We start from the raw sequence: 25,816 nt of genomic DNA, 5'->3' as shown, positions 1-25,816 counted from the left end.
AGTGTCCCCCCCAAAACTACTCAGGACCCTCAAAAATCTCAGAATCCATGCAGATTCCCTCATGACGCCCCCAAATCCCCTCAGGACCCGCCAATCCCCTCACAACCCCCCAAAATTCCCCCCTAACCCCCTCATGATCCCCCCAGATCCCCCAAAACCCCATCAGGACCCTCAATTCTCCCTCAGAACCTGCCAAAATCCACCGTAAAACCCTTCACAACCTGCCCAGTTCTCCCTCAGGACCCCCCAAAGACCCTCAGGACCCTCCAGATACTCTCAGGATCCCCTAAATCCCCTCAGGATCCTCAATTCTCCCTCTAACCCCCCAAAATCCCCTCACAACCCTTCCAATCCCCTGATGACTCCACATGTCCCCTCAGGACCCCCTGTTCACCCCTCACACCCGCCCAAGGTCCCCTCAGAACCCCCAGTTCTCACTCAGGACCCCCCAGATCCCCTCAGGATTCCCCAAAACCTCTCACGACCCCTCACATCCCCTCAGGACGCCCCAAACCCCCTCAGTTCCCCCTCAGTACCCCCAAGGCCCCTCACATCCCCTCAGTCCCCTCACAAACCCCCTCCAAGCCACCACAGTACTCCCCAGATCCCCTCAGGACCACCCATTCTCCTTGAGGACCCCAATTCTCCCTCACGACACCCCCAAGCCCCCTCAGGACCACCCAAATCACATTAGATCCTCTCAAATCCCCTCAGGACGCCCAAATCTCCCTCAGGACCCCCCAATCCCCCCCTCCCCCGCAATTCCCTCAAAATCCTCCCAGCCCCCTCCTCATCGCTCCCGGCCCCCGCTCCCGGTGCTGACCGCGGGGGGGTCGCCCATCTCGCGCTGCCGGGGTGGGTCTCAGGGCTCCCTCGGCGCCCCCAAATTCCCGAACCGCCCCCCCCCCGGCGGCCACAGCCCCGCTCCGCCTCTCCGCTGGTCCCCACCGGGGCCACAATGCCCACAATGCACCGCGTTTCTACCGGAAGCGGCCGCCGACACCGCTCCGGGGGAAACTTCCGCCAGTACTTCTGCGGGGCGCGGGTTTTGAGTGATCCGCGCTGCACGACAGGGCCCCTGTGCCGCCATCTTTGTTGAGGGCAATTCTGTGTGCCCCCCAGAGCGCTCCGCGTTGCCTCATAAATCCCGCCAGGAACGGCGGAATCCGTCTGGAAATGGCGGGATGGAGCCTAAATCAACTGGGGATGGATCCTAAATCCCCTGTGATTGAGCCAAAGCGCCCAAATCCTGGCGCTTCCATGGATAAGGGCGGTACTGGAAAGGGCGGGCGCCCAGCCCCTTTCCGGCCCTTCCTGAGGCGGCTCCGCTATTTGCTTGGCGCCGTTCCCGGAGCCGGTTCTGGGCCGGGATTGGCACTGGTCTCGGGGCTCCTTCGCCACCGCAGCGTCCCCAAGGTGTCCCCAAGGTGTCACCAGTGACCATGGAGCCCAAAGAGGTGCGATTGGAGGGGAGGGGGAGGGGGAAATGGGGGGAGGCGGCGGGGGAGGGGACCCGGGGACTGGCGCGGGGTGGCAGAGGGGACAGCAGAGGGGAGAGGAGAGTGGCAGAGGGGACAGCAGAGGGGACCGGGGGTGGCAGGGGCTATGAGAGGGTGGCAGAGGGGACAGCAGGGGGGTGGCAGAGTGTCGCAACTCGGGACATCCCTCTGGGTGTCCAGAACGGCCAAGAGCCCGGCCAGGGGGCTCAGAAACCCTGGCACAGAGCCCAGAACACCTGTGGGGTTGATTATGACCCGTGGAGAAAATTACCAGCCTTGTACGAAGACCAGCAAGCCACAGCAGTTTAAGTAGCATAATAGTGAAATTATCACGGGGTAAAAAAAATAGATTTTTGGGGTTTCTAGAATGGGGGTTTTGGAGGCAAGGTGGAAGGATTTGAGCGTGTCCAGCCTTTCTCCTTCTTCTCTGCCTCCATCTTCTGCTCTGATGTGGGCACTTTTAGATTGGTTTAGAGTAGGAGCTCACTGTCTAACATAGATGATAGGTATTGGAAAGAAATTGTAAATATTGTACACGTAGTTTTTAGTATAAAGACATAACCCTGCCCCGGGGCCAGGCAGTGTGCCTGGAACTGTCCTGCTGGATGGGCTTCAGCAGGGGAGGAGAAAAATTTTTATAAATAAGATGCAATAAATAACCTAGATATCTTTAAGTGCCCGGGCTAGGAAAAGATATTTTTCATGTATCTGGGAGTCACAGTGACCTGGACCCTCGAGAGCAGAGGGGACAGCAGAGGGGTCAGGGGGGTGGCAGAGGGAACAAGGGAGGGACAGACAGGCGGCAGAGCCCTCCAGGGAGGGGGACAAAGGAGAAGCCTCAGGGGCAGGGGGCACCTCAGTACAACACAGGTGCCACCAGGTCCCTGACACCTTTGCTGTCCCCTCCCCAGCTGTCCCCGGCCCTGCTGCAGCCACAGGTCACTGTGATGGCCACCCTGGGCGAGCTGGTGGCCCTCCTGCCCAGATGGGAGGGGATTCTGCTGCTGAACGACTTCGGAAACTGCGTGTACAGGGACCTGAAGGATTTCATTGAGAATCTCCAGGTCACCCTGCACCGCACTGAGGGCACCTGGTGGTACCGCCATGTCAACTCTGATGATGATGACTCTCTCATCCCCCTGAGCCAGGCCCTGGCTGCCTGGGAGAGCACCCCAGGGACCACCCAGTTCTGTGTGATAGGGACAGCCAACAAGTGGCAGGAGTCGGTGTCACTGCTTGTGAAAAGCTGGGCCAAGCTGGCCGGGACAGCCACCAAGCTGCGCAATGCCTGCAGGGATTTGGCCACCAAAGTGGCTGACAGGGTGGCCAGCACTGACACCCGGGCCAGGGAGATGCAGGCCATGGCTGCCCGTTATGGGACAGCTCAGGAAAACATGGGGAAGCTGGGTCAGGCCCTGGGCAGGAAGGAGGAGGCTGAGGTCGTGGCTGGGCATGAAGCCCAGGGGAGGGGACATGCCATGGAGGCTGCCAGCGAGGCCACTATGGATAGACAGCGGGTGGAGGCGGCCCTGGGGCTGCTGGAGCACTTGGTGGCTGCGTGTGACGAAGCCACCGTGCTCCCCCGCGACCTGCGGCGCCTGATGAAGGTCATCAAGGCTGCCCTGGAGAGGACAGATGAGGCATCCCACAATGTCCGCAAGGACTTGGTGGCCAAGGTGGCTGAGGCCGAGCGGCTGTGTGAGGCCAACGCCCGCCTGGTCAAGGGTCACCTGGAGGGGACGCTTGAGGCCATCAAGTTCTTGTTCGATGGTGATCCCATCAGCTCCAGTGCCTGTGGGGTCGCCGAGCGGTGCCAAAGAGCCATCGAGGACATCCCAAGGCTCCTTCGACCCCCGGAGTGTCCCCAGAGAATCCCCAAGGTGTCCCCAATGAGCATGGTGCCCCAAAAGGTGAGAGACGGCGGAGGGAGGGGACATTGGGGGACGGAAGGGGCACGGGGGCTGGAGGGCGGGGGGGGGCAGCAGGGACAAGAGGGTGACAAAGGGCACCCCACAGGGGTACGAGGCCACTGCAGGAAGCCATAAGTGCCACCAGGTCCCTGACACCTCCCCTGTCACCTCTCCAGGTGTCGCCTCCACAGCTGCAGGTGGTGGTGGCCGTGGTGGCCACCCTGGGCGAGGTGGTGGCCACTGTGACGGGGCCACACTGGGGCAAGTTCCCAGACTCCCTGTATGAGAACCTGAAGAGATTCAGCCGGAGCCTCCGTGCAATCCTGAACCAAGGTGATGTCACCTCCCTGGGCCACCCTGGTGTCCCCTCCCTGAGAAGGGCCCTGGCCACCCTCTGGGCCACCTCCAGGATCACCTGGGCCAATGTGAGAGCTGCAGCCAGCACCTGGCGGGAGTTGGTGGCCAAGCTTGTGGACAGCTGGGACTGGCTGGCCAGGGAGGCCACCAAGCTCCGTGACAACCACAGGAAGGTAATCACGGACCAGCAGCTGATGGTGGCCCTAGACGAGGAGGAGGTGACCTGGCAAATGGCCACACACAGTGCCCGGGTGGCAGCAGCCGCCAATAAAACCAGGGCAGAGGCTGGGGTGGCCACCAGGAGGGGACATTGGTCAGAGTTGGCCCTGGAGCCGCTGCAGCGCTTGGTGGCTGTGTGTGATGGAGCCATCTTGTTCAACTGGAACATGGAGTGGCAGCTCAGGGACATCGAGGCCCTCCTGAAGGGGATAAATGAGGCGTCCCCTGATGTCCTTCAGGCCTTGATGGCCAAAGTGGCCAAGTTTGAGCAGCTGTGGGAGGCCAGCACGCACCTGGTCAAGGAGCACCTTCTGGGGACACTTGAGGTCATTGACAACATCCTCTTGAGTCCCTATGTAGTCCTGGATGGCCCTGGCAGACGCGCAGTGGCCGAGCGGTGCCAAAAAGCCTGGGAAGACATCCCAAGGCTGCTGCAGGAAAGTTTCACATAGGGGCAATGACATCATTGGAGACATCGCTGCTGTCACCTGTGCCCTCCCCGTGTAGAATTTGAGACAGATTTGGGGAATTTTACAGGGAATTTTCAGTGATACTGTCCCAAATTCTGTTGGGAATTCCTGGAGTTATGTCACAGGGAGAGGGGACATGGCTGAATGAGTCCCCTCAAGAGCTTCCAGCTTTCCACTGTGCAGCAGAGCCAGGTCATAAATTGCAAATTTATGATTGGCTTCTGCAATTCTGTATTGGCTTCTGCAGTTTTGTATTGCCTTTTTGTACTTTTTTATTGCCTTTTGCACTTTTGTATTGTCTTTTACGCATTGTTATCAATCTGCGGCAATTTGATATGGTATTTGATACTGATATTGATTATCGGTGATTCCTTGTAGCTGCTGGTTGGTGCAATGTAATCTATCAGTTCCTTTGTGCACTGTACAGCTTATAAATAAATAAATTAATTAATATTCTCTTTATAATTCAGACTGGGCTGATCTGAGCTCTGTGTCAGACACATCACTTTACCCCATCGAGAGACGAGTGCTCAATAAATCCACCTACATGTTCCCTGAGGGGAGCACAGTGAGGGAACTGCTTCAAGGCGCTGTCACTGAGATATTTCCCCATGAAAATCCTGGGTGGGAGGCAAATACACCCAAGCAGATGGCAAAATTAAAATTATATCAAAGCCTTGTGGTATGTGGGTTAAAACATGTGGTCTCTAAAGCTGTGAATTGGTCAAAGCTTTACCAAGTGAGGCAAAATTATGATGAATCACCCACTGATTTTTTAAACAGGTGGAGAGAAACTGCCATCAAGTATACTGATGAATCAGCTGATGGTAAAGCACACCTGGTTTTGTTTTGTGTGGGTCAGGCTTCAAATGACATAAGAAAATATAAAGGGAGTTGAAGACATGGATAAACTGCTGGAGGTTGCCTGGAAGGTGTTTTCAGACAGGGGCCCAACTGAAAGAGTTAATCCCAACCTGGCAAGAAGGCAACTCCGGAAAAAGTGACCCAAGAAAGCTTCCCCTATGGAGAAGGCTCAGAGTGCATCCTGTAAGAAATGGGGGCATTGGAAAAAGGACTGTCCGGTGCTGAAAGAAAAATCATCAGTCCCTGTTGTAGCAGCGGTGCCCAGCGGGGAATAATGAGCATTGACTCCATGATTGCAGCAGGCTGATCAATCCCTTTGTTGTACCATCCTTTACTACTAAGAAAAACCCATGGCCCTTGCCTGACAGTCACAACATACATGTGAATGCAATTGGTCAATCAAGCCAAACAACCATCACCAGTGGCCAGTTGTTCTGGTTTGAAAGCAAAAGCAGTGAGAGACTCCAAGTCAGAAATACAAGTTTTTACACAAAGGGAAAAAACCCCAAAATACATGAACCACAAAAGAAAAATATATATAAATGTATAATGCACATAATGATGTATATAAAAGATATATAGATGTATAGATATATGGATATAGATATATATAAAATACAGAATGAAACCTTACACACAGATCTCATTAAAATTAGGTCTCTTTGTGGTACACAAGGGGTTTCCCCGTCCTTCTGCATTACCCACCCAGAGTAACCAGGTCCTTCAGCAGAAACGTTGGTGTCCTACGTTGGGCGCCAAAATTATGTTCTGGTTTGAAAGCAAAAGCAGTGAGACACTCCAAGTCAGAAATACAATTTATTAGAAAAAGGAAAAAAAAACCCCAAAAGACATGCAATAATACAAAATAAAACTACTGACAGAGTCAGAATATATCCTGACACCCTGCTGGTTAGGGCACTGGTAGCAGTTGAGATGAAATGGTCTTGTTGAAGTGGTGATCCTGTAGAAAAGATCTGGTAGCTCTTGTCCTCTGGAAACCAGTGGGTAAGGGCTGCCTGTTCTGTCCCAAAGCCCAGATGATATCCAGGTGGGGATGCTGAGCTCCTCCCCCCTGGGCAGAGCATCTCCCAATGGGCTGATATAATTCTGAATCATGATTGGTCCTTGATTGCCCATCAAACAGAAATGGCTTCCTGGGGAGTTATCTCTGAGTCATGGGGCAAGGGATTGAGGGGGCCCATTCACAGGAGATAAGGAAAAAACAATGCCTCTGCTCATCTGAACAGCTCTTGAGGATGGGAATGGAATAAATCTTTATGTTTTAACCTAGGACATAATCCACCCCTTATCCTATTGCCATCTATACCAAAACCAATATTCTGTTACAGTTATATATATCTATAATGCAAAATGAAACTTTATACACAGTTCTCACTTAAATATAAGTCTCCTGGTGGTACACAAGGGGTTTCCCCATCCTTCTGCATTACCCAATGAGTGGAACCAGGTTCTTGAGAAAAAACCTTGCTGCTTCACTTTGGGTGCCAAAATTATGTTCTGGTTAGAAAGCAAAACCAGTGAGAGACTCCAGGCCAGAAATAAAATTTATTAGGAAAAGGGAAAAAACCCAAAAATACATGCAATAGTACAAAATAAAACCACTGATAGAGTCAGAATGCAACCTGACACCCTGCTAGTTAGGGTGGTGGTGGCAGTCCAGATGAAACAGTCTTGTTGAAGTGGTGATCCTGTAGAAAAGATCTGGCAGCTCTTGTCCTCTGGAAACCAGTGGGTAAGGGCTGCCTTCTGTCCCAAAGCCCAGATGATATCCAGGTGGGGATGCTGAGCTCCTCCCCACTGGGCAGAGCATCTCCCGTGGGCTGATTGCAGCGGTGCAGCGGTGGTGTTAGTGTTACTCGCCCAGGATAGCCGGCCAGCAACCGCTAACAGCACGGGGGGGCACTTGTCCCGATAGCTTGGCTTTGGGAGAGCGCCTCAAGCAGACACCCAGTGCTATGGCTGTAGGTGCTGCCAGGTGTGGACGAGACCCGGAATCGCTGCAATGAACAGGAATAAAGAGCGCTCTCCATTTTGGGGCAAAGTCTGGCTTTAATGGTATCCAGGGGAGCCAACAAAACGAGGAGGATTTGACAGTTGATACATGTGGTTATAATGGGAGTGGGTGGTAGGGGTGGAACCAGCACAGAGACCAGTGGGAATCCAGGCGGGAAAGGGGTACAAGGGATTGACATACACAGGAGACCAATGGGTACAGCCAGAAAGGGGGGCCCCAGTCCCTGACCCAATCACTTATAACCCTGGAGAGAAGCTTCTGGAGAAAAGAGAGTTAGCAGGGAGTGACTGGCAGGGCCCTGGGGAAGAGTAGGGGAAAGGAACACATTCAGTTGTCAGGGTAACTGGGGAGGAGTAGAACTGGATACATTTGGCGCCATGGGGACCAGAAAGATTGACATTTAACTGGGAGAGGTGTTGCCTTCAAGGCGTGAGGATCTGGTTCTTAGTCCGGCAAGGTGGCCCTAACCCCAGGGTCACTCAGTCCATATGCTCCTGACACCAATGTGGTGAACAACAAATGGCGTTTATTGAGGGGTCACAGGGGTCCTTTATAGCTTGGGCAGTCAGTGTCATTTCCTTCTGCTCACGTCCAGCTGGGTGCGGCCAGGCACGGACCAAAGGTCTGACTGCAGGGGGGGATATCCTGACTGACCGTACAGCCCGATTTCTTCCGCACGCATGTCCCTAACTCTCCACAGAGAGGAGGGAGAACCTGGGCAGAACTGTTACAACATGGTGGGCAACAGAGCATTCCAACTTCAAACAAAGGGAGAACAAATCAAGCAAAGGGAGAGTAAAACAAACACACCACAACAGGCTGATATCGTTCTGAGTCATGATTGGTCCTTGATTGCCCATCCAACAGAAATGGCTCCTGGAGGGAGTTATCTCTGAGTCATGGGGCAAGGCACTGATGGACTCATTAATAGAAGATAAGGAAAAAACAAAGTCCTATCACCCTGACTTTTAAGTTTGTCTAAGCCTTCCGATGTTTACATTCTTGTAAGGAACTTTCTCACACAGTTTATGTAAATAACTTATTGTTTTGCATTCTTCTATGGAGGAGGAGAAGAAATTTGATGGACTGTTGGTTTGTTCAGTGTCATTGGAGAGGTGGCACTTTCACCCTCCAATCCACTGTCACTTTTGGAAATCTGTAAATGTTGGTGTCAGAAATTAAAAGTGCTCTTTTTTACCTTGGGACAGTGGTGTGTCCACATCGCGTTATTTCCTGTTCTGTAGCGACATCTGGTGGCCGCCGTGTGTCGAACAGCCACGGGTGAGGTCATATCGTTTTACTCCCCTGCTTGCTCGGGCGTGGTGACTGTGAGATGTTTGGCACTTTGCCTGCAGCTCTTGACATAACAGCAAATCTTGTGGGTTTCATGGAGGATTCTCTGGTTTTGGACCTCTGGAAGGGTCTCAGGGAGCGGAAATGGGTTTCCGTTTCCTGGAGTGATTTTGAAAGATTATTTCTGTGGGCCAGCGAGTAAGGGTTTTTTTCTAACCCTGCAGAGGCATTCTCTAGGGAGGTGTGGGCTCTCATGGGAGGCCAAGTGCTTTTTGATGATGGCACGATAGACGTGGCATCACTGCTGGTGCAGTGGAAAAAGTTGGACGCGACTTCGCAGAGTTCTGGGTTTTGTAGCTCTCGGAGTTCCCAGGGGATCCATTCTGTCCCAGATGTGGATGAGGGGGTGTAAGAGCCTAAATGAGGGATGCGGGACCCCAGGCAGCTCTTCATAATGCAGTTTATTGCATCCAAGAGCTACAGCAGGCCAGGGTCAAGGGTGACAGATCCTGTGCCTACATCTGTCAGCTCCAGCTGCAGGCAGGCCTGGAGACCCACACCCCTCACTCAGGCTTTTACTAATGGTGGCGCCCCACTTTGGGCACCACAGTAAGAGCCTAAATGAGAGATGTGGCGCTCCATGTGGCTCTTCAAAATGCAGTTTATTGTATCGAAGGTGTTACAGCAGTCCAGGGTCATGGGTGACAGAGCCTGTGCCTACAGCTGTCAGCTCCATCTGCAGGCAGGCCTGGAGGCACACATCCCTTTATCAGGCTCTTACTAAGGGCGCCCCACGTTGGGCGCCACTGTAGGAGCCTAAATGAGGGATGTGGGACTCCATGTGGCTCTTCAAAATGCAGTTTATTACATCCAAGATGTTACAGCAGGTCAGGGTCATGGGTGACAGAGCCTGTGACCACAGCTCTCATTCAGGCTCTTTCTAATCCCTCTTACTAATGGTGCCCCACTTGGGCGCCACCGTAAGAGCCAGACTGAAAGATGCAGGAGTCCAGGCAGCTCTTCAAAATGCAGTTTATTACATCCAAGATGTTACAGCAGTCCAGGGTCATGGGTGGCAGAGTCTGTGCCTACAGCTGTCAGCTGCCAGCTGCAGGCAGGCCTGCAGACCCTTTGGTTTTGGTTACATTGCATTATATACTTTTCTTTGCTGAGCATCTTAATACAGCAGAACAAATTTATACCTTAACCTTTACCTATAGCCTATCATAACTACTATAATTACCATATTCATGTTACTATTCTCCAATCACTAAAAGTTAGTACATTACAGTTCAAGATAGAAGGTATTTTTCAGTTCTCTTGCAGTGGAAAATTCTGAGACCGTTTTTCTATTTGCATCGTCGGTGGGCTTGTTTGCCTGTGCTATCTTTCTGCTTGGTAAAAACATATTCTTGTTTGTGGTGGGTTTATTCTTTGCTCTAAGCCATAAAAACCCCTTCTAATGAACACACCCTTTGCCTCCTTGGTTATCCAGTGAGACTGGCTCAGTAATTCTATTCTTCTGTATCAAAACTTGCTTCCATCTCTATTCCTTCTCCAGATTCTCCATTCAAAAATCTTTCTGCCCAGCACACACACCTGTGAGACTTTCTTGTCAAACTTTCATCCTTCCCAACAGAAGTGGGTTTCCCATCCCACCTTCCCATGTCTTCCCCATGGTCACATAGACAGAGCCACAGGTCAGCCCGTGGGGTGCACCCTCTCTGTCGAGCTGCGGGACGTTGGGCTCTGACTGTGGGGCCTGTGACTCGCACAGGTGCTGCACTGATCTTCCTCACCTCCTCCCTCATCCTCCTCATCTCCTCTTTGAGTTCCATGACCACAGCAGAGACATGAGCCTTCATGGGGCCATCGATCATACTCTCATAATATCCGTGAAAAACACCAATCACTTGTTTTTAGAATTTTAAAAGTTTAATAGCAATAAAATGATTATAAAAATAGTAATACAATTGGTAATAAAAATTTGAAAATTGGGATTAAAAAAGAGTAAGGAAAATTTGGAATATTGGGATTAGGACAATACAAGACAATAAAAACAAAGAGTTATGAAGAGTCCAGGTACCTCTTTCTGGGCAGAATAAGCCCAAAAAAGGGACACCCAGTAACAGAAGATTAATCATTAAAAGCTTAAAAGCAATAGCCTGTTGCATAATCATACACCTCCTACGTGATGCATAAATTCCATTCAAACAAAGGATTCTGCCTGGTCAGTGTCAACTACTTTCTCTGAATCCTGACTTCATGGCTGAGTGAGGCAGGAAGAAGTTGGTTTCTTCTGATAAGGGAGCAATAAATTCTTTTTCTCTGAAAGATTTATGTGTCCTGAGGCTGTTATCTCAGTGGAAGTGCCTTATTCGTCCCTTTTGAAAAAAGTATCTTACGTAGCCTAGTTTCTATTTTAACATTATGTTATAATCTAAAACTATATTTAGCACACTGCTTAAAAAAATTAATACAGCATCACATTCTAACATAACACATATAATATTCATTTTAATATTTGCCAAAAGCCAAGCATAAAATACGCATTTTTCACAATTTCTAAGCTTGTTGGTGACAGCCCACTGCCTCTCGGTTGGTGTCAGCATCAATCATTGCAATGACGGTGGTACATTGAGATGGCCCCAGATTTGCCAGACTCCACATTTGCTGTGTGCACCTGACCTTGTCGAGGTCATTTTCATGCTGTCCATCCCTCCCCAAGAGTACCTCCAATACTGCCACTTCTCTCAGCTGTTGGATCCCTTCCTCAAGGGTTTGATATCATTTTAATTTTGCCATCTGCTCGGGTGTATTTGCATCCCACCCAGGGTTTTCAAGGGGAAATATCTCAGTGACAGCGCCTTGAAGCAGCTCCCTGGCTGTGCTCCCCTCAGGGAACGTTGGGATGGATTTATTGAGCATTCGTCTGACAATGGGGTCAGTGATGTGTCTGACACAGAGTTCAGATGAGCTTGGTCTGATTTATATAGAGGATATTATTAATTATTTAGTTAATTAATTAATTTACAGGCTGTACGGTGCACACATGAACTGATAGATTATATTGCACCAACCAGCAGCTACAAGGAATCACCGATAATCAATATCAGTATCAAATACCGTATCAAATTGTTGGTGATTAATAACAATGTGCAAAAGGCAATCAAAAAATGCAAAAGGCAATTATTAAATTGTCATTTATGACCCGGCTGATCTGCAGGCACAGTAGAAACCTGGAAGCTGCTGAGGGGACTCATTCACCCCTGTCCCCTGTCCCTGAGTGTCATCAGAGTGTCCCTGAGTATCTCTGAGTGTCCCCAGTGTCCCTGAGTGTCCGCAGAGATGTCAATCCAGGAATTCCCATGAGGATTGGGGCAATTTCAATGAAAATTCCCCAGATTTATCTCAAATACTGCACAGGGAGCGCACAGGTGACAGCAGCCACGTCCCCAATGTCACTGCCATGATGACATCACAGTGGTGACAACACTGTCTCTGCAGCAGCCTCGGGATGTCCTCGATGGCTTTTTGGCACTGCTCAGCCACTGCATGGCTGCTGGGCCCATTGGGGCCACCACGGCCACCATAGGGACTCAAGAGGAGGTCGTGGATGTCCCCAAGTGTCCCCAGCAGGTGATGCTTGAACAGGCGGGCGCTGGCCTGCCGCAGCTGCTCAAACTTGGCCACCGCAGCCACCAAGGCATCGGGAACATCGAGGGATGCGTCATTTGTCCCCTCCAGGGCAGCCTCGACTTCTCTGAGCTGGCACTGCAGTTCTGAGAGGAACAACCTGGCTCTGTCACACGTGGCCACCAAGCGCTGCAGCGACTCCAGGGCAACCTCTGCCCAATGTCTCCTCCTCTCGCCCTCGCCTGCCTGGTGGCCACCACATTCTCTTCCATGGCCTCGTTGGGGGCCACTGCCATCTGGGCATTGCATGTGGCCCCCACTGAGGCCTCCCCATCCCTGTCCAAGGCCACCGTGAGCTGCTGGGCTGTGGCTGCCAGGTTGTCCTCAGCTGTCCCCCTGCAGATGGCCTCATCCTGCAGGTCCCCCATCTGGGCAGGGGCCACGTTCTCACAGGTGTCACGGAGCTTGGTGGCCTCCCTGGCCACCTGGTCCCAGCTCTTCCCAAGTGCACCAACTCCCGCCACCAACTCTTGCCAGGCGCTGCCCGTGGCTCTCACATCGGCCCAGGTGGCCCCAGGGATGGCCCCGAGGGTGGCCAGGGCCTGGCCCAGGGAGGGGACACCAGGGTCATCCAGGGAGTTGACACTGGGGTGGCCCAGGGTCTTACAGAGGCTCCAGGTGAAGATCCTCAGTGCCCCGTGCAGCAACTTTGGGAGCGCACAGCGCCGCACGCCCTGGTGAGGCCTGGTCACAGTGGCCACCACCTCATCCAGGGTGGCCACCACAGACACCAGAGCCTCCAGCAGCTGGGGAGGGGACAGCTGGGGAGGAGACGGGAGGTGTCAGGGACCTGGAGGCATTTGTGGCCTCCTTCGGTGGTCCCTGTTCCCTCCTGGTGTCCCCTCTGTCCCCTCCCTGGAGAGCTCTGCTGTACCCTGTCCCAATGCCATGCCCTCCTCCCCTCTGCCACCCACCCCAATGTCCCCTCAGCCACCCACTACCAGCACAGTTGTAGCCCCTGCCATCCCCCGCTGTCCCTTCTGCCATAGCCTCCCCAGCCCCCGTGTCCGCCCTCCCCCCGTCATCCCCATCCCTCACTGCCCCATTGTCCCCCTTTCCCCTCCATGCCTCTGTAACCTCCTCCCTTCCTGCCACTCCCTCTGGTTCCCTTTACGACCTCCTCTCCCCTCCTGCCAACCCTCATATCCCCTCCATCCCCCATTGTCCCCTCCCCCTCAGTGTCCTCTCTGTCCCCATCTCTCTCGCCCCCCATCACACCTTTTGGAGCTCCAGGCTCACTGGGGGCACTCTGGGAACACTCCGGGGGTCGAAGGAGCCTTGGGATGTCCTAGGTGGCTCATTGGCACCTCTCGAGGCACCCCAGAAGCACTGAGGCTGATGGGACCACCAGTGAACAACTGGATGATGTCTGGAACTGCCCCCAGCAGGTGATCCTTGGCCAGGCGGGCATTGGCCTCCCACAACCGCTCGGCCTCAGCCGCCTTGGCCACCCAGCCCTCGAGGATATCAAAGAATCCCTCATTTGTCCATATTAGGGAGGCCTCAATGTCCCCAACCCTGCGCTGCAGCTCCCGGGGAAACACAGTGGCTTCGTAACACGCGGCCACCAAGCGCTCCAGCAGCCCCAGGGCCACCTCCACCCGCTGTCTCTCCATGGTGGCCCTTGTTGCCTCGCTGGCAGCCACCATGGCCTCTCTCCTCACCTGGGCTTTATGCCCAGCCACCACCTCGGCCCCCTCCTCCCTGCCCAGGGCCTGACCGAGCTCCACCATGTTTTCCTGAGCTGTCCCATAACGGGCAGCCTTGTCCTGCAGCTCCCTGGCCTGGGCGGTGGCAGTGGCCGCCCTGTCGGCCGCCTCAATGACCACCTCCCTGCAGGTGTTGTGGAGCTTGGTGGCCTTCCTGGGCAGCTTGGCCCAGCTTTTCACAAGCACAGACACCGACCGGTGCCACTTCCTGGCTGCCATTGTCAGATCATCCCGGGTGGTCCATGGGGTGCTGTCATAGGCGGCCAGGGCCCCGCTCAGGGAGGTGAGAGGGTCACCATCATCGTGGGTGACATTGCGGCACCACCAGGTGCCCTCAGTGCAGTACAGGGTGACCCAGAGGCTCTCACTGAAGTCCACCAGGTCCCAGTACAGGCTCGCTGTGGACATGGGCAGCATCTCCTTGTCCCGCCTGGGCAGGGTGGACAGCAGCTCACCCAGGATGGCCACCACGGTGACCTGTGGCTGCAGCAGGGCCGGGGACAGCTGGGGAGGGGACAGGAGAGGTGTCAGGGACCTGGTGGCACTTGTGGCTTTCTGGGGTGGCCCCCTGCCCCTGAGGTGTCCCCTTTGTCCCCTCTATCCCTTTTTCAGCCTCTTGTTCCCGCTGCCTCATTCTGCCCCTCCACTCGTAGCCCCTCCCACCCCCTGCCCCTCTGCTGTCCCCTCTGCCACCCCCAACACCCCCCATGTCCCCCCTATACCCCATTAACCCCTCCCCTCGCCCCCGCAGTGTTCCCTCTGTCCCGTTTCCCCCCCCATCGCACCTCTTGGAGCTCCATGTTCACTGGAGACAACTTGGGGACACCTTGGGGACGCTCTCGGGGTCGAAGGAGCCTTGGGATGTCCTCGATGGCTCTTTGGCACCGCTCGGCCACCCCACAGCCACTGGGGCTGACGGGTTCACCTTCGATATAGAACTTGATGATGTAGTCAAGAGTCTCCTCCAGGTGATCATTGGCCAGGCGGTTGTTGGCCTCCCACAGCCACTCAGCCATGGCCATTCTGGCCACCAAGTCCTCAGGGACATCGGATGATGCCTCATTTGTCCCCTTCAGGCTGGTCTTGATGTCCCCAACCCTGTGCTGCAGCTCCTGGGTGAACGCGGTGGCTTCGTCACACGCGGCCACCAAGCGCTCCAGCAGCCCCAGGGCCGCCTCCACCCGCTGCCTCTCCATGGTGGCCCTTGTTGCCTCGCTGGCAGCCACCCTGGCATCTCTCCTCACCTGGGCTTCATGCCCAGCCACCACCTCAGCCCTCTCCTCTCTGCCCAGGGCCTGACCCAGCTCCACCATGTTTTCCTGAGCTGTCCCATAATGGCCAGCCTCGTCCTGCTGCTCTCTGGCCCGGGCGGTGGTAGTGGCCGCCCTGTCAGCCACCTCAGCAGCCACCTCCCTGCAGGCGTTGTGGAGCTCACTGGCCTTCCTCGGCAGCCTGGCCCAGCTGTCCACAAGCAGAGACACCGCCTCCTGCCACTCGATCGCTGCTATTTTCACATTGAACCAGGTGGTCCATGGGGTGCTCTTGTAGGCGGCCAGGGCCTGGCTCAGGGAGGTGAGAGGGTCAGTTAAAGAGGAGTTATTGCGGTGGTACCAGGTGTCATCAGTGTAGTACAGGGTGTTGTGGAACTCTTTGGTGAAATCCACTAGTTCACTGTACAGGCACCTTGGGGACTCGAGCAGCATGAGCATCTCCTCATCCCGCCTGTGCAGGGTATCCAGCAGCTCAACCAGGATAGCCACCATGGTGACCTGTGGCTGCAGCAGGGCCGGGGACAGCTGGGGAGGAGACAGGGGAAGTGTCAGGGACCTGGTGGCACTTACAACCTCCTGGGGTGAAACCTGCCCCCTAGGGGTCCCCTTTGTCCCCTCCATCCCTTTGTCAGTGAGTTCCTCTCTCTGTCACCATCTGCCCATCCCTTCATAGCCCCTCCCACCCCTTGCCCGCCCTCTTGTCCCCTCTGCCACCACCGTCAGTCCCCATGTCCCCTCTCCGCCGTGTCCCCCCCATTCCCCACTGCACCCTCTTCCCCTTTCCCCTCCACCTCTCTGTCACCTCCCCCCTTCCGGCCACTCGCTCCTGTCCCCTCTGAAACCTCCTGACTCCTCCCACCACCCCCCTGCCCCCTCCATCCCCCATTGCCCCTCCCCCCTCCTGTCCCCTCTGTCCCCCTCTCCTGCGCAGTTGCATCACACCTCTTGGAGCTCCATGCTCACTGGGGACACCTTGGGGATGCTCTGGGGATGCTCTGGAGGTCGAAGGAGCCCTGGGATGTCCTCAATGGCTCTTTGGCACCGCTCGGCCACCCCACAGGCATTGGGGCGGTCGGGACCACCAGTGAACAATAACTTGATGATGTCATCAAGTGTCCCCACCAGGTGATCCTTGACCAGACAGTTGTGGGCCTCCCACAGCCGCTCAGCCTCAGCCACCTTGGCCACCAAGTCCTTGGGGACATCAGGGGATGCCTCATTTGTCCCCTTCAGGGCGGCCTCGATGTCCCTGAGCCGCCACTGCAGCTCCCGGGGGAATGCGGTGGCTTCGTCACACGCGGCCACCAAGCGCTCCAGCAGCCCCAGGGACGCCTCCAGCCGCTGTCTCACCATGGTGGCCCTTGTTGCCTCACTGGCAGCCACCATGGCCTCTATCCTCTTCTGGGCTTTATAGGGGTCCTCCTCCTCGGCCCCCTCCTCCCCGCCCAGGGCCTGACCGAGCTCCACCATGTTTTCCTGAGCTGTCCCACCATAGGCAGCCATGCGCTGCTGTTCTCTGGCCTGGGTGACTCTGTCAACCGCCTCAGCAGTCGCCTCTATGCAGGTGTTGCGGAACTTGGTGGCTGCCCTGGCCAGCCGGGCCCAGCTGTTCACGAGCACGGCCACCAATTGCTGCCATTTCATGGCTGCCATTATCACACAGTTCTGAGGGGTCCATCGGGTGGTCTTGTAGGTGACCAGGACGCGGCTCAGGGAGGTGACAGGGTCATCACCATCCACGGTGACATTGTGGCGCCGCCAGGTGTCATCAGTGCAGTACAGGGTGACCCGGAGGTCCTTGGTGAAGTTCACCAGTTCCCAGTACAGGTCCACTGTGGACACAAGCTTCATCTTATTCCGCCTGGGCAGGGTGGCCACCAGCTCGCCCAGGATGGCCACCACGGTGACCTGTGGTTGCAGCAGGGTTGGGGACAGCTGGGGAGGGCACAGGGGAGGTGTCAGGGACCTGGTGGCACTTACAGCCTCCTGGGGTGGCCCCCTGCAGCTGAGGGGTGCCATTTGCTCTCTCCGTCCCTTTGTCAGCCATTTCCTCTCACTGCCACCCCCTGCCCCTCTCCTCATAGCCCCTCCTGCCCCCTGCCCCCCTGCTGTCCTTTCTGTCACCCCCCACCACCACACTTGTAGCCACTGCCACCCCCTGCTGTCCCTTCTGCCACCAGCTGTGCCCCATCCCCTTCGTGTCCCTCCATCCCCCAGTCCCTCCATCACCCCTCTTCCACCTTTCTGTCACCTACCCCCTTCCTGCCATTGCCTCCTGTCCCCTCCTGCCATCCCATTTCCTCTCCATCCCTCACTGCCCGCTCGCCCCCCAGTGTCCCCTTTGTTCCACTCTCCACCCTCGCACCTCTTGGAGCTCCATGCTCACTGGGGACATCTTGAGGACACCTTGGGGACGCTCTGGGGGTCGAAGGAGCCTTGGGATGTCATCGATGGCTCTTTGGCACCGCTCGGCCACCCCACAGGCACTGGGGCTTGTGGGACCACCAGTGAAATAGAAGTTGAGGATGTCATCAAGTGTCCCCCATAGGTGATCCTTGGCCAGGCGGGCGTTGGCCTCCCACATCCGCTCGGCCTCGGCCACCTTGGCCACCAAGTCCTCGGGGACATTGGGGGACGCCTCATTTGTGCCCTCCAGGGTGATCTCAGTGTCCCTGAGCCGCCACTGCAGCTCCCGAGGGAACGCGGTGGCTTCGTCACACACGGCCACCAAGCGCTCCAGCAGCCCCAGGGCCGCCTCCACCCGCTGTCTCACCATGGTGGTCCTTGTTGCCTCGCTGGCAGCCACCCTGGCCTCTCTCCTCACCTGGGCTTCATGCACGGCCGCCACCTCGGCCCCGTCCTCCCTGCCCAGGGCCTGACCCAGCTCCACCATGTTCTCCTGAGCTGTCCCATCACAGGGAGCCTCGTCGTGCAGCTCTCTGGCCTGGGCAGTGGCTGCCTTGGTGGCCGCCTTGGTGGACAAATCCCAGCAGGTGATGTGGAGCTGGGTGGCCTTCCAGGCCAGCCGGGCCCACCTACCCAGGAGCACATACGCCGAGCTGTGCCACTTCCTGGCTGTCATTGTCACACGGTGCCTGTGGGTCCCTGGGGTGCTCTTGTAGGTGGCCAGGACCTGGCTCAGGGAGGTGACAGAGTCATCATCATCAGAGGTGGGAGGGTCATCATCGGAGGTGAAATTGCAGCGCCACCAGGTGCCCTCAATGCAGTACAGGGTGACCCAGAGGTTCCTGGTGAAGTCCTCCAGCTCCTGGTACAGTCTCACTGCAGACTTGAGCAGCAGCAGCTCCTCATCCTGCCTGGGCAGGGTGGCCAGCAGCTCACCCAGGATGGCCACCACGGTGACCTGTGGCTGCAGCAGGGCCGGGGACAGCTGCGGGGGGGGACAGGGGAGGTGTCAGGGACCTGGTGGCACTTAGGGCCTCCTGGGGTGGCCCGCTGCCCCTGAGAGGTCCCCTCTGTTCATTTGTCAGCCTCTTGTTCCCTCTGCCACCACCTCCCTCTCCCTTTGTAGCCCCTCCCAATCCTGCTCCCCGCGCCACACCTGCCAGCCCGTGTCCCCTCCCTGTCGTGTACACCCCATCTCCCATTGCCACCTCCCCCCTCTGTCACCTCCCCACTTCCTGCCACTCTCTCCTGTCCCCTTTGCGACCCCCTTTCCCACCCCTGCCCTCCCCCCATCACACCTCTGGGGACACCCTGGGGATGCTCTGGGGATGCTCCAGGGGTCGAAGGAGCCTTGGGATGTCATCGATGGCTCTTTGGCACCGCTCAGCCACCCCACAAGCACTGGGGTTGGCGGGACCACCAGTGAAATAGAACTTGATGATGTCTGGAAGTGTCCCCAGCAGGTGATCCTTGGCCAGGCGGGCGTTGGCCTCCCACATCCGCTCGGCCTCGGCCACCTTGGCCACCAGGTCCTCGGGGACATTGGGGGACGCCTCATTTGTCCCCTTCAGGGCGGCCTCAATGTGCCCAACCCTGCGCTGCAGCTCCCGGGGGAACGCGGTCGCTTCGACACATGCGGCCACCAAGCGCTCCAGCAGCCCCAGGGCCGCCTCCACCCGCTGTCTCACCATGGTGGCCCTTGTTGCCTCGCTGGCAGCCACCCTAGCCTCTCTCCTCACCTGGGCTTCATGCCCGGCCACCACCTCAGCCCCCTCCTCTCCGCCCAGGGCCTGACCCAGCTCCTCCATGTTTTCCTGAGCTGTCCCATAACGGGCAGCCTCGTTCTGCAGCTCCCTGGCCCGGGCAGTGGCAGCTGCAGCCAGGTCGGCTGCCTCACTGGCCACCCCTCTGCAGGTGTTGCGGAGCTCACTGGCTTTCCTGGCCAGCTGGGCCCAGCTGTCCACTGGCCCAGCCACCGCCCACTGCCACTTCAGGGCTGCCCATGTCACACACTTCCAGGTGGTCCGTGGGGTGCTCTTGTAGGCGGCCAGGGCCCGGCTCAGGGAGGTGACAGGGTCATCACCATCCACGGTGACATTGTGGCGCCGCCAGGCGTCATCAGTGCGGTACAGGGTGGCCCGGATTTCCCTGGTGAATTTCACCACGTCTCGGTACAAGCTCACTGCGGACCCGAGCAGCGTGTCGTTCTCCCAGGGCAGGGTGCCCAGCAGCTCACCCAGGATGGCCACCACGGTGACCTGTGACTGCAGCAGGGCCGGGGACAGCTGGGGAGGGGACAGGGGAGGTGTCAGGGACATGGTGACACGGCCTCCTGGGGTGACCCCCTGCCCCGAGGGGTCCTTTTTGCCCCTCCCTGGATGGCTCTGCTACCCGTCTGTCCCTCTCTTGTTCCCGCTGCCACCCCTGCCACTTCCCTCGTAGCCTCTGCCACCCTCCTGCCCCCACTGCTGTCCCCTCTGCCACCCTCTGCTGTCCCCTCTGCCACCCCCCCCGCCAGCCCCCGTATCCTCTCCCCTCGCTCACTGCCCCCTTTCACCACCCCACGTTTCCCCTCCTCTCCCCCCCCGGTCGCACCTCTTTGGGCCCCATGCTCACTGGCAAAGGAGCCCCGGGACGGACTCCGGTCCCGGCCCAGAACCGGTTCCGGGAACAGCGCCGAGTAAAGGCGGAGCCGCCTCAGGAAGGATGGGAAAGGGGTCGGGCGTCCGCCCTTTCCCGTACCGCCCTTATCCATGGAAGCTCGAGGATTTGCGCGCTTTGGCTCAATCCCAGGGGATTTAGGATCCATCCCCAGTGGATTTAGGCTCCGTCCAGGCATTTCCAGGCGGATTCCGCCGTTCCCGACGGGATTTATGAGGGAACGCGGAGCGCTCTGAGGAGCGGGCGGAACTGCCCTTAACAAGATGGCGGCGCTGCTGCAGGAAAAGGGCGGGAGCTGTCCTGGCTCTCTTTAGAGGCCCCAGGGGTCCTGCAGGGTTTTAGGACGAGTTTGGGGGGATTTAAGCTGAATTTGGGGGATTTAAGAGGAATTTGTAATCCCCGTTACTCTGCCACCCTGTGGGAGCACATCCAGGAACGGGCGGAACTGCCCTCACCCAAAATGGCGGCGATGCCTCACGCCAGAGGCGGGCAGTTTGGGTTAGTTGAGCTTGGTAGCGCTCCTGGGAGACTCTTCTGGGTGGATGTGGGCGCTTTGGTTGAATGCCAGGGGATTTAGGCTCCATCCCGCCATTTCCAGGCGGGTTCCGCGGTTCCCGGCTGGATTTATGAAAAAACGCGGAGCGCTCTGAGGAGCTCACAGAATTGCCCTCAACAAAGATGGCGGCACAGTAGCCCAGTCGTGCAGCGGGGATTAATCAGAAGCTGTGCCTGGCAGAAGTACTGGCAGAAGTCGCCCCCGCGGCGGCATCGGGCTGCCGCTTCCGGCAGAACCGCTGTGCATTGTGGGCATTGTGGTCCCGGTGGTGCCCAGCAGCGGCGGAGCGGGGTCGAGGCCGCGGGAGGCGGGGTGCGAGGCGGGGATTTGGGGTCGCCGAGGGAGCCTCGGGACTTCCCCCCCCCCCCCCCGTCAGCGCGGGATGGGCGACAGTGACCGCGGTCAGCACCGGGAGCGGGGGGGGGGGGCGGTGAGGAGGGGGTTGGGAGGATTATGAGGGGATTGGGGAGGGCTGAGGAGATGTGAGGGGATTTGGGGGATCCTGAGGGGGTTTGGAGGGGTTGTGAGGGGATGTGAGGGGATCTGGAGAATCCTGAGAGGGACTGGGGCGGGTCCTGAGGGGATGTGAGGGGTTCTGAGGGGGTTTGTGGGGTCCTGAGGGAGAGCTGGGCGTCCTGAGGGGATGTGGGGGATTCTGAGTGGAACTGGGGGGTCCTGAGGGGATGTGAGGGGTCCTGAGGGAGAATTGGGGGTCCTGAGGAGAAACTGTGGGTCCTAAGGGATTTTTGGGGGGTTGCGAGGAGGTTTAGGGGTCCTGAGGGGTTGTGAGGGGTCACGAAGGGATTTGGGGGGGATCTGAGGGGATTTGGGGGGTTTTGGAGAGTTCTGAGGGGGTCCTGAGTGGGTGTGAGGGGTGCTGAGGAGATGTGGGGGATCCTGAGGGGGTTTTGGGGGATCCTGAGGGAGTTTGGGGGTTTGTGAGGGGGTTTAGGGTGGATTTGAGGGTGTTCTGAGGGAGAATTGTGGTTGTGAGAAGATTTGAGGAGGGATTTTGGGGGGTCCTGAGGGGATCTGGGGGGTCCTGCAGTAATCTGGGAAGGATTCTAAGGGGTCCTGAGGAGATTTTGGGTGATCCCGACTGGGTTTTGGGCACCCCGAGTAAATTTGGGAGGTCTTACAGGGATTTGAGCCTCCCTGACTGGATTTGCTACAATTTTGTGGGGATTTGGGTTTATTATATGGTCCCTGATTGGAGTTTCGATTTTTTTTTTTTTTGGTGGCAATTTTGGGGTATTTTTGGAGTATTTCGTGGTCCTTGACCGGAGTTCGGGGGGATTTGAGTTTTTTTGGGGTAATTTCGGGGTAATTTCACCCCCATTCCTTGCCGGCCCCTTTCCGCCCAATCCCAGGCCACGCCCCCTCCGCTCTCCATTGGCCGCCGCTCCCGCGGCCCCGCCCCTTTTCCCGCGCTCCCATTCATTATCCTTTCTAACTCTCCCGCTCCCCATTGGCCGCCCCGCGCGGGCCGGCCTCACTGTAGGCGTGGCTACAAGACTGATCGGCGTTTATTGAAAGGCTCCGCTCAGCGGCGGGCCCGGGGAGTGGAGCAAGCCCGGCCCCACCGCGGCCCAACGCGGGCCGGGGGCTCGAGGGGGCCGACGGGGGAGGGCCTGGGGGCCTTTCGGGGGGGTTCATTCAATGGGGGGGGACCCAGGGGGTGCCGAGGTAGGGGGCGGGATCTGGTGAGTGTTAGGGGGTCCCATGGATTGGGCAGTCCTGGTGAGTGTGGGGGGGGTCCCATGGATTGCGGGGTCCTGGTGAGTGGGGGGCGGTGAGGGGGGAGGTCCGATGGAGGGGGGAGGGGGGGTGAGTGGGGGGTCCTGGCGCACTGGGGGGGGGGGCTCATGGACTGGGGGGCTCCCAGCGCTTTGCGGGTGTCGGTGAAGGGGGGGAGGCAGTGAATGGGGGGGGGTCCCGGTAAACTGGGAGAGGTCCCTGGTGATAACGGGAGGGGTCACAGGATTGAGCTCCAAGGGACCCCCCTGGTGCTGGGGACCCCTTGTGCCCCCCCAGCGCTCGGAGACCCCCCGGTCCCGCTCTGGGCCCCCCCCAGTCCCGGTGCTGTTCCCGGGGGGGTCAAAGGGGAGGGGGCGGAACCCCCGTGATGGGTGGAGGGGCAAAAGGGGGGTCCGGGCCCGGTGCTCAGGGAGGGGTCGGTACACGAGGGTGGGTCCGGTCCCAGTCCCGGTGCTCGGTGAGGGGGGGGTCAATGCACGGGGGGGGGTCTCGGTGCTCGAGGAGCGTCCAGTCCCGGTGCTGGTGCACGAGGGGGCACGGTGCACGAGGGGGGGTCCCGGTGCTCTGTGATTCGGGGGGGGTCTCGGCTGGTCTGGTGCCCGAGGTGGCGACGTTTAAGGGGGATCCGCTGGTCTCGGTGATTCGGGGGGGGGGGGGGTCTCCGGTTATCCCAGTGCACGCAGGGGTGGTCCCGGTGCTCGGTGATATTTGGGAGGGCGTCTCCAGTGGTCCCGGTGCACAATGAGGGGGTCAATGCTTGAGGGGGGGGGTCCTGTTGCTTGGTGATTTGGGGGGGTCTCCAGTGGTCCCAGTGCTCAAGGGGGATCAATGCTCAAGGGCGGGTGGGAAGGGGGGATGCGGTTTTTGGGGGATCCCAGTGCCCCCCCAGGGGCTCGAGAGGATTTTGGGAGCACTGAAGGGGGTGCAGGTGTGGTTTTTGGGGGGTCCCAGTTCCCCCCCAGGGTGGGAACACTGCTCAGCGGTGGGGACTGCCCAGGGACGCCCCCAGACTCCCAAGTCTCAGCCGAGTCTGCTGCAAGGCACTGAGGGGGCTCACTCATTGAGACCTCTGCCCCAAGCTTGTCAAGAATGCCCTCAGAATGTCCCCAAGTCTCTGCAGTGGTGACACCCTAATGATGCCTTCACGGTGACAGGGGCGTTCCTGCAGCAGCCTCGGGATTTCCTCCACGGCGCTTTGGCACCGCTCACCCACCGTGCAGCCAGGGCCACTGTGGCCAGGAAGGGGACACAAGGAGAAGGGGTGCATGTCCCCAAGTGTCTCCAGCAGGTGATGCATGGCCAGGTGGCCACTGGCATCCCACAGCCACTTGGCCTTGGCCACCACAGCCAGCAAGAGTGCACAGAAATCAGGGGATGGCTCCTCTGTCCCCTTCATGGTGGCCTTGATGTCCTCAGCCTGCTGCCGGAACTGCTGGAGGAACGCAGTGGCTTCTTCAAATGTGGGCGCCAAGGCCCTGGGGATATCGGGAGATGGCTCCTCTGTCCCCTCCAGGGCTAACTCGATGTCCCTGAGTCAGCGCTGCAGCTCCCGGGGGTACGCCATGACTCTGTCACACGTGGCCACCAAGTGCTCCAGCAGCCCCAGGGCCACCTCTGCCTGCTGTCCCCTCATGGTGGCCTCCTCTGCCCAGGCATTGCACAGCCTGCTGGCCTCCTCAGCCAGCCAGAACCAGCTCTCCATGAAGGTGTCCACTGGCTCCTGCCAGGCCTTGGCTGCAGCTCTCACATCGGCCCAGGTGGTCCCGGGGTGGCCTCAAGGCTGGCCAGGGCCTGGCCCAGGGAGGGGACACAGCAGTGCCTCAGGGTGAGGACATCAAAGTCATCCAGGGAGAACGTGTAGGGGTCCGGGGAGGTGACCCTGCGGTGCCACCAGAGGGTGACATCACTATGGGCCAGAAAGATGAAACTCTGGCCCAGAGTGTCCTGGAGGTGATTGATGAAGGTCCTCAGGGACACGCACAGGAAGGACCTTGGGGACATGGTCAGCTGCTGCCTGCCCCTGTCTGGCCCAGTCACGGTGCCACCAGCTCGCCCAGGGTGGCCACCACGGCCACCAGAGCCTCCAGCAGCTGAGGAGGGGACAGGGGAGGCGTCAGGGACCTCGTAGCACTTGTGGCCTCCTGCAGTGGTGCCTGTGCCCTCCTGGGGTCCCCTGTGTCCCCTCCCTGGAGGGCTGTGCTGTCCCCTCTGTCCCTTTTCCAGCCCCTCATCCCCTCTGCCACCCCCTGCCACCCTCCCACTGTCCCCTCTCTATGCCAGTCTCAGTCCCCTCCACCCCTCTGTCACCTCACCACTTCCTGCCACACCCTCTTGTCCCCTCTGTCACCCCCATGTTCCCCCACGCCAGGATTGTCACACCCTGAGGGGCTCCATGGCCACTGGGGACATTCCAGGGACACTCTGGGGACACTCTGAGGTACTCCAGGTGACAAACACACCCAGGTGACAGTTGGGGACCCACAGGAATGTGGCACGGCCGGATGGAGGAAGCAGGAAGAGGTGACGTCACTGTCCCCTTTACCCCCCCCCACCTGTGGGGCCTGGGCAGGGGCCCCAATGGGACCCCGATGTCCCCTGAGTGTCCCCACATGGCCCTGGTGTTGCCCCAATGTCTCCGACAAGGCTCAAGTGTCCCCCTGATGTCCAGCTGGGGACACCAGGGACTCACCGGGGTCCTGTTGGGGACTCTGGGGACACCCCCATGTCCTTCCCTTCAGGATACCCTCATGCCCTTCCCTTGGGGACACCCCCATGTCCTTCCCTTGGGGACACCGGAGCCACCCTGACATCCCCTGTCCCGTTTTGGGTCACCACGATGTCCCCGATGTCCACACAGTGTCCCCAACAGGATCCTGGTGTGTCACCTCTGTCCCCAACAGGACAGACGGGGACACTTGAGCTTTGTTGGGGACCCTGAGGGGACATCGGGGTCCTGTTGGGGACATCGGGGGGGGGACACTGGGGCCCTGCCCTGATTCCAGAGTGGGGGGAGGGAGGGCAGTGTCGTCACCTCCTCCTGTTTCCTCCATCTGGCTGCGTTCCGTTCCTGCGTGTCCCCAACCTTTACCCGGGCATGTTTGTCACCCGGAAT

The 25,816-nt window shown here is 57.9% G+C and overlaps 2 protein-coding genes across 2 annotated transcripts; one reads left to right on the top strand and one right to left on the bottom strand.

Moving 5' to 3' along the window:
* Positions 1-1,138: 1,138 nt before the first annotated feature.
* LOC132085629 (uncharacterized) lies at positions 1,139-4,920 on the top strand. The gene is made up of 3 exons (XM_059491078.1): positions 1,139-1,457; positions 2,411-3,409; positions 3,586-4,920. The coding sequence occupies exons 1-3, from the start codon at positions 1,443-1,445 to the stop codon at positions 4,435-4,437; spliced, it is 1,866 nt and encodes a 621-aa protein (XP_059347061.1). The 5' UTR covers positions 1,139-1,442; the 3' UTR covers positions 4,438-4,920.
* Positions 4,921-13,546: 8,626 nt separating this feature from the next.
* Positions 13,547-20,339, bottom strand: LOC132085522 (uncharacterized). Its single transcript, XM_059490997.1, has 5 exons — positions 20,325-20,339; positions 19,028-19,993; positions 17,689-18,714; positions 16,503-17,258; positions 13,547-13,785 (listed from the first exon to the last, which is right to left on the bottom strand). The coding sequence occupies exons 1-5, from the start codon at positions 20,337-20,339 to the stop codon at positions 13,579-13,581; spliced, it is 2,970 nt and encodes a 989-aa protein (XP_059346980.1). The 3' UTR covers positions 13,547-13,578.
* Positions 20,340-25,816: the final 5,477 nt, after the last annotated feature.

Source organism: Ammospiza nelsoni, chromosome 31 (assembly GCF_027579445.1).
Source record: "Ammospiza nelsoni isolate bAmmNel1 chromosome 31, bAmmNel1.pri, whole genome shotgun sequence".
NCBI classification, from domain to species: domain Eukaryota; kingdom Metazoa; phylum Chordata; class Aves; order Passeriformes; family Passerellidae; genus Ammospiza; species Ammospiza nelsoni.
This window is presented reverse-complemented; position numbering and strand designations above follow the sequence as displayed.

What these genes read in the sequence shown, in the direction of transcription:
- LOC132085522 (XM_059490997.1), bottom strand. An exon ending in TCCCCAGGGTGTCCCCAGAG is followed by an intron (nt 18,715 to 19,027) that starts GTGTGATGGGGG and finishes CCCCCCCCGCAG; the next exon opens with CTGTCCCCGGCCCTGCTGCA. An exon ending in TGAGCATGGAGCTCCAAGAG is followed by an intron (nt 17,259 to 17,688) that starts GTGCGAGGGTGG and finishes TGCCCTCCCCAG; the next exon opens with CTGTCCCCAACCCTGCTGCA.
- LOC132085629 (XM_059491078.1), top strand. An exon ending in TGAGCATGGTGCCCCAAAAG is followed by an intron (nt 3,410 to 3,585) that starts GTGAGAGACGGC and finishes TCACCTCTCCAG; the next exon opens with GTGTCGCCTCCACAGCTGCA.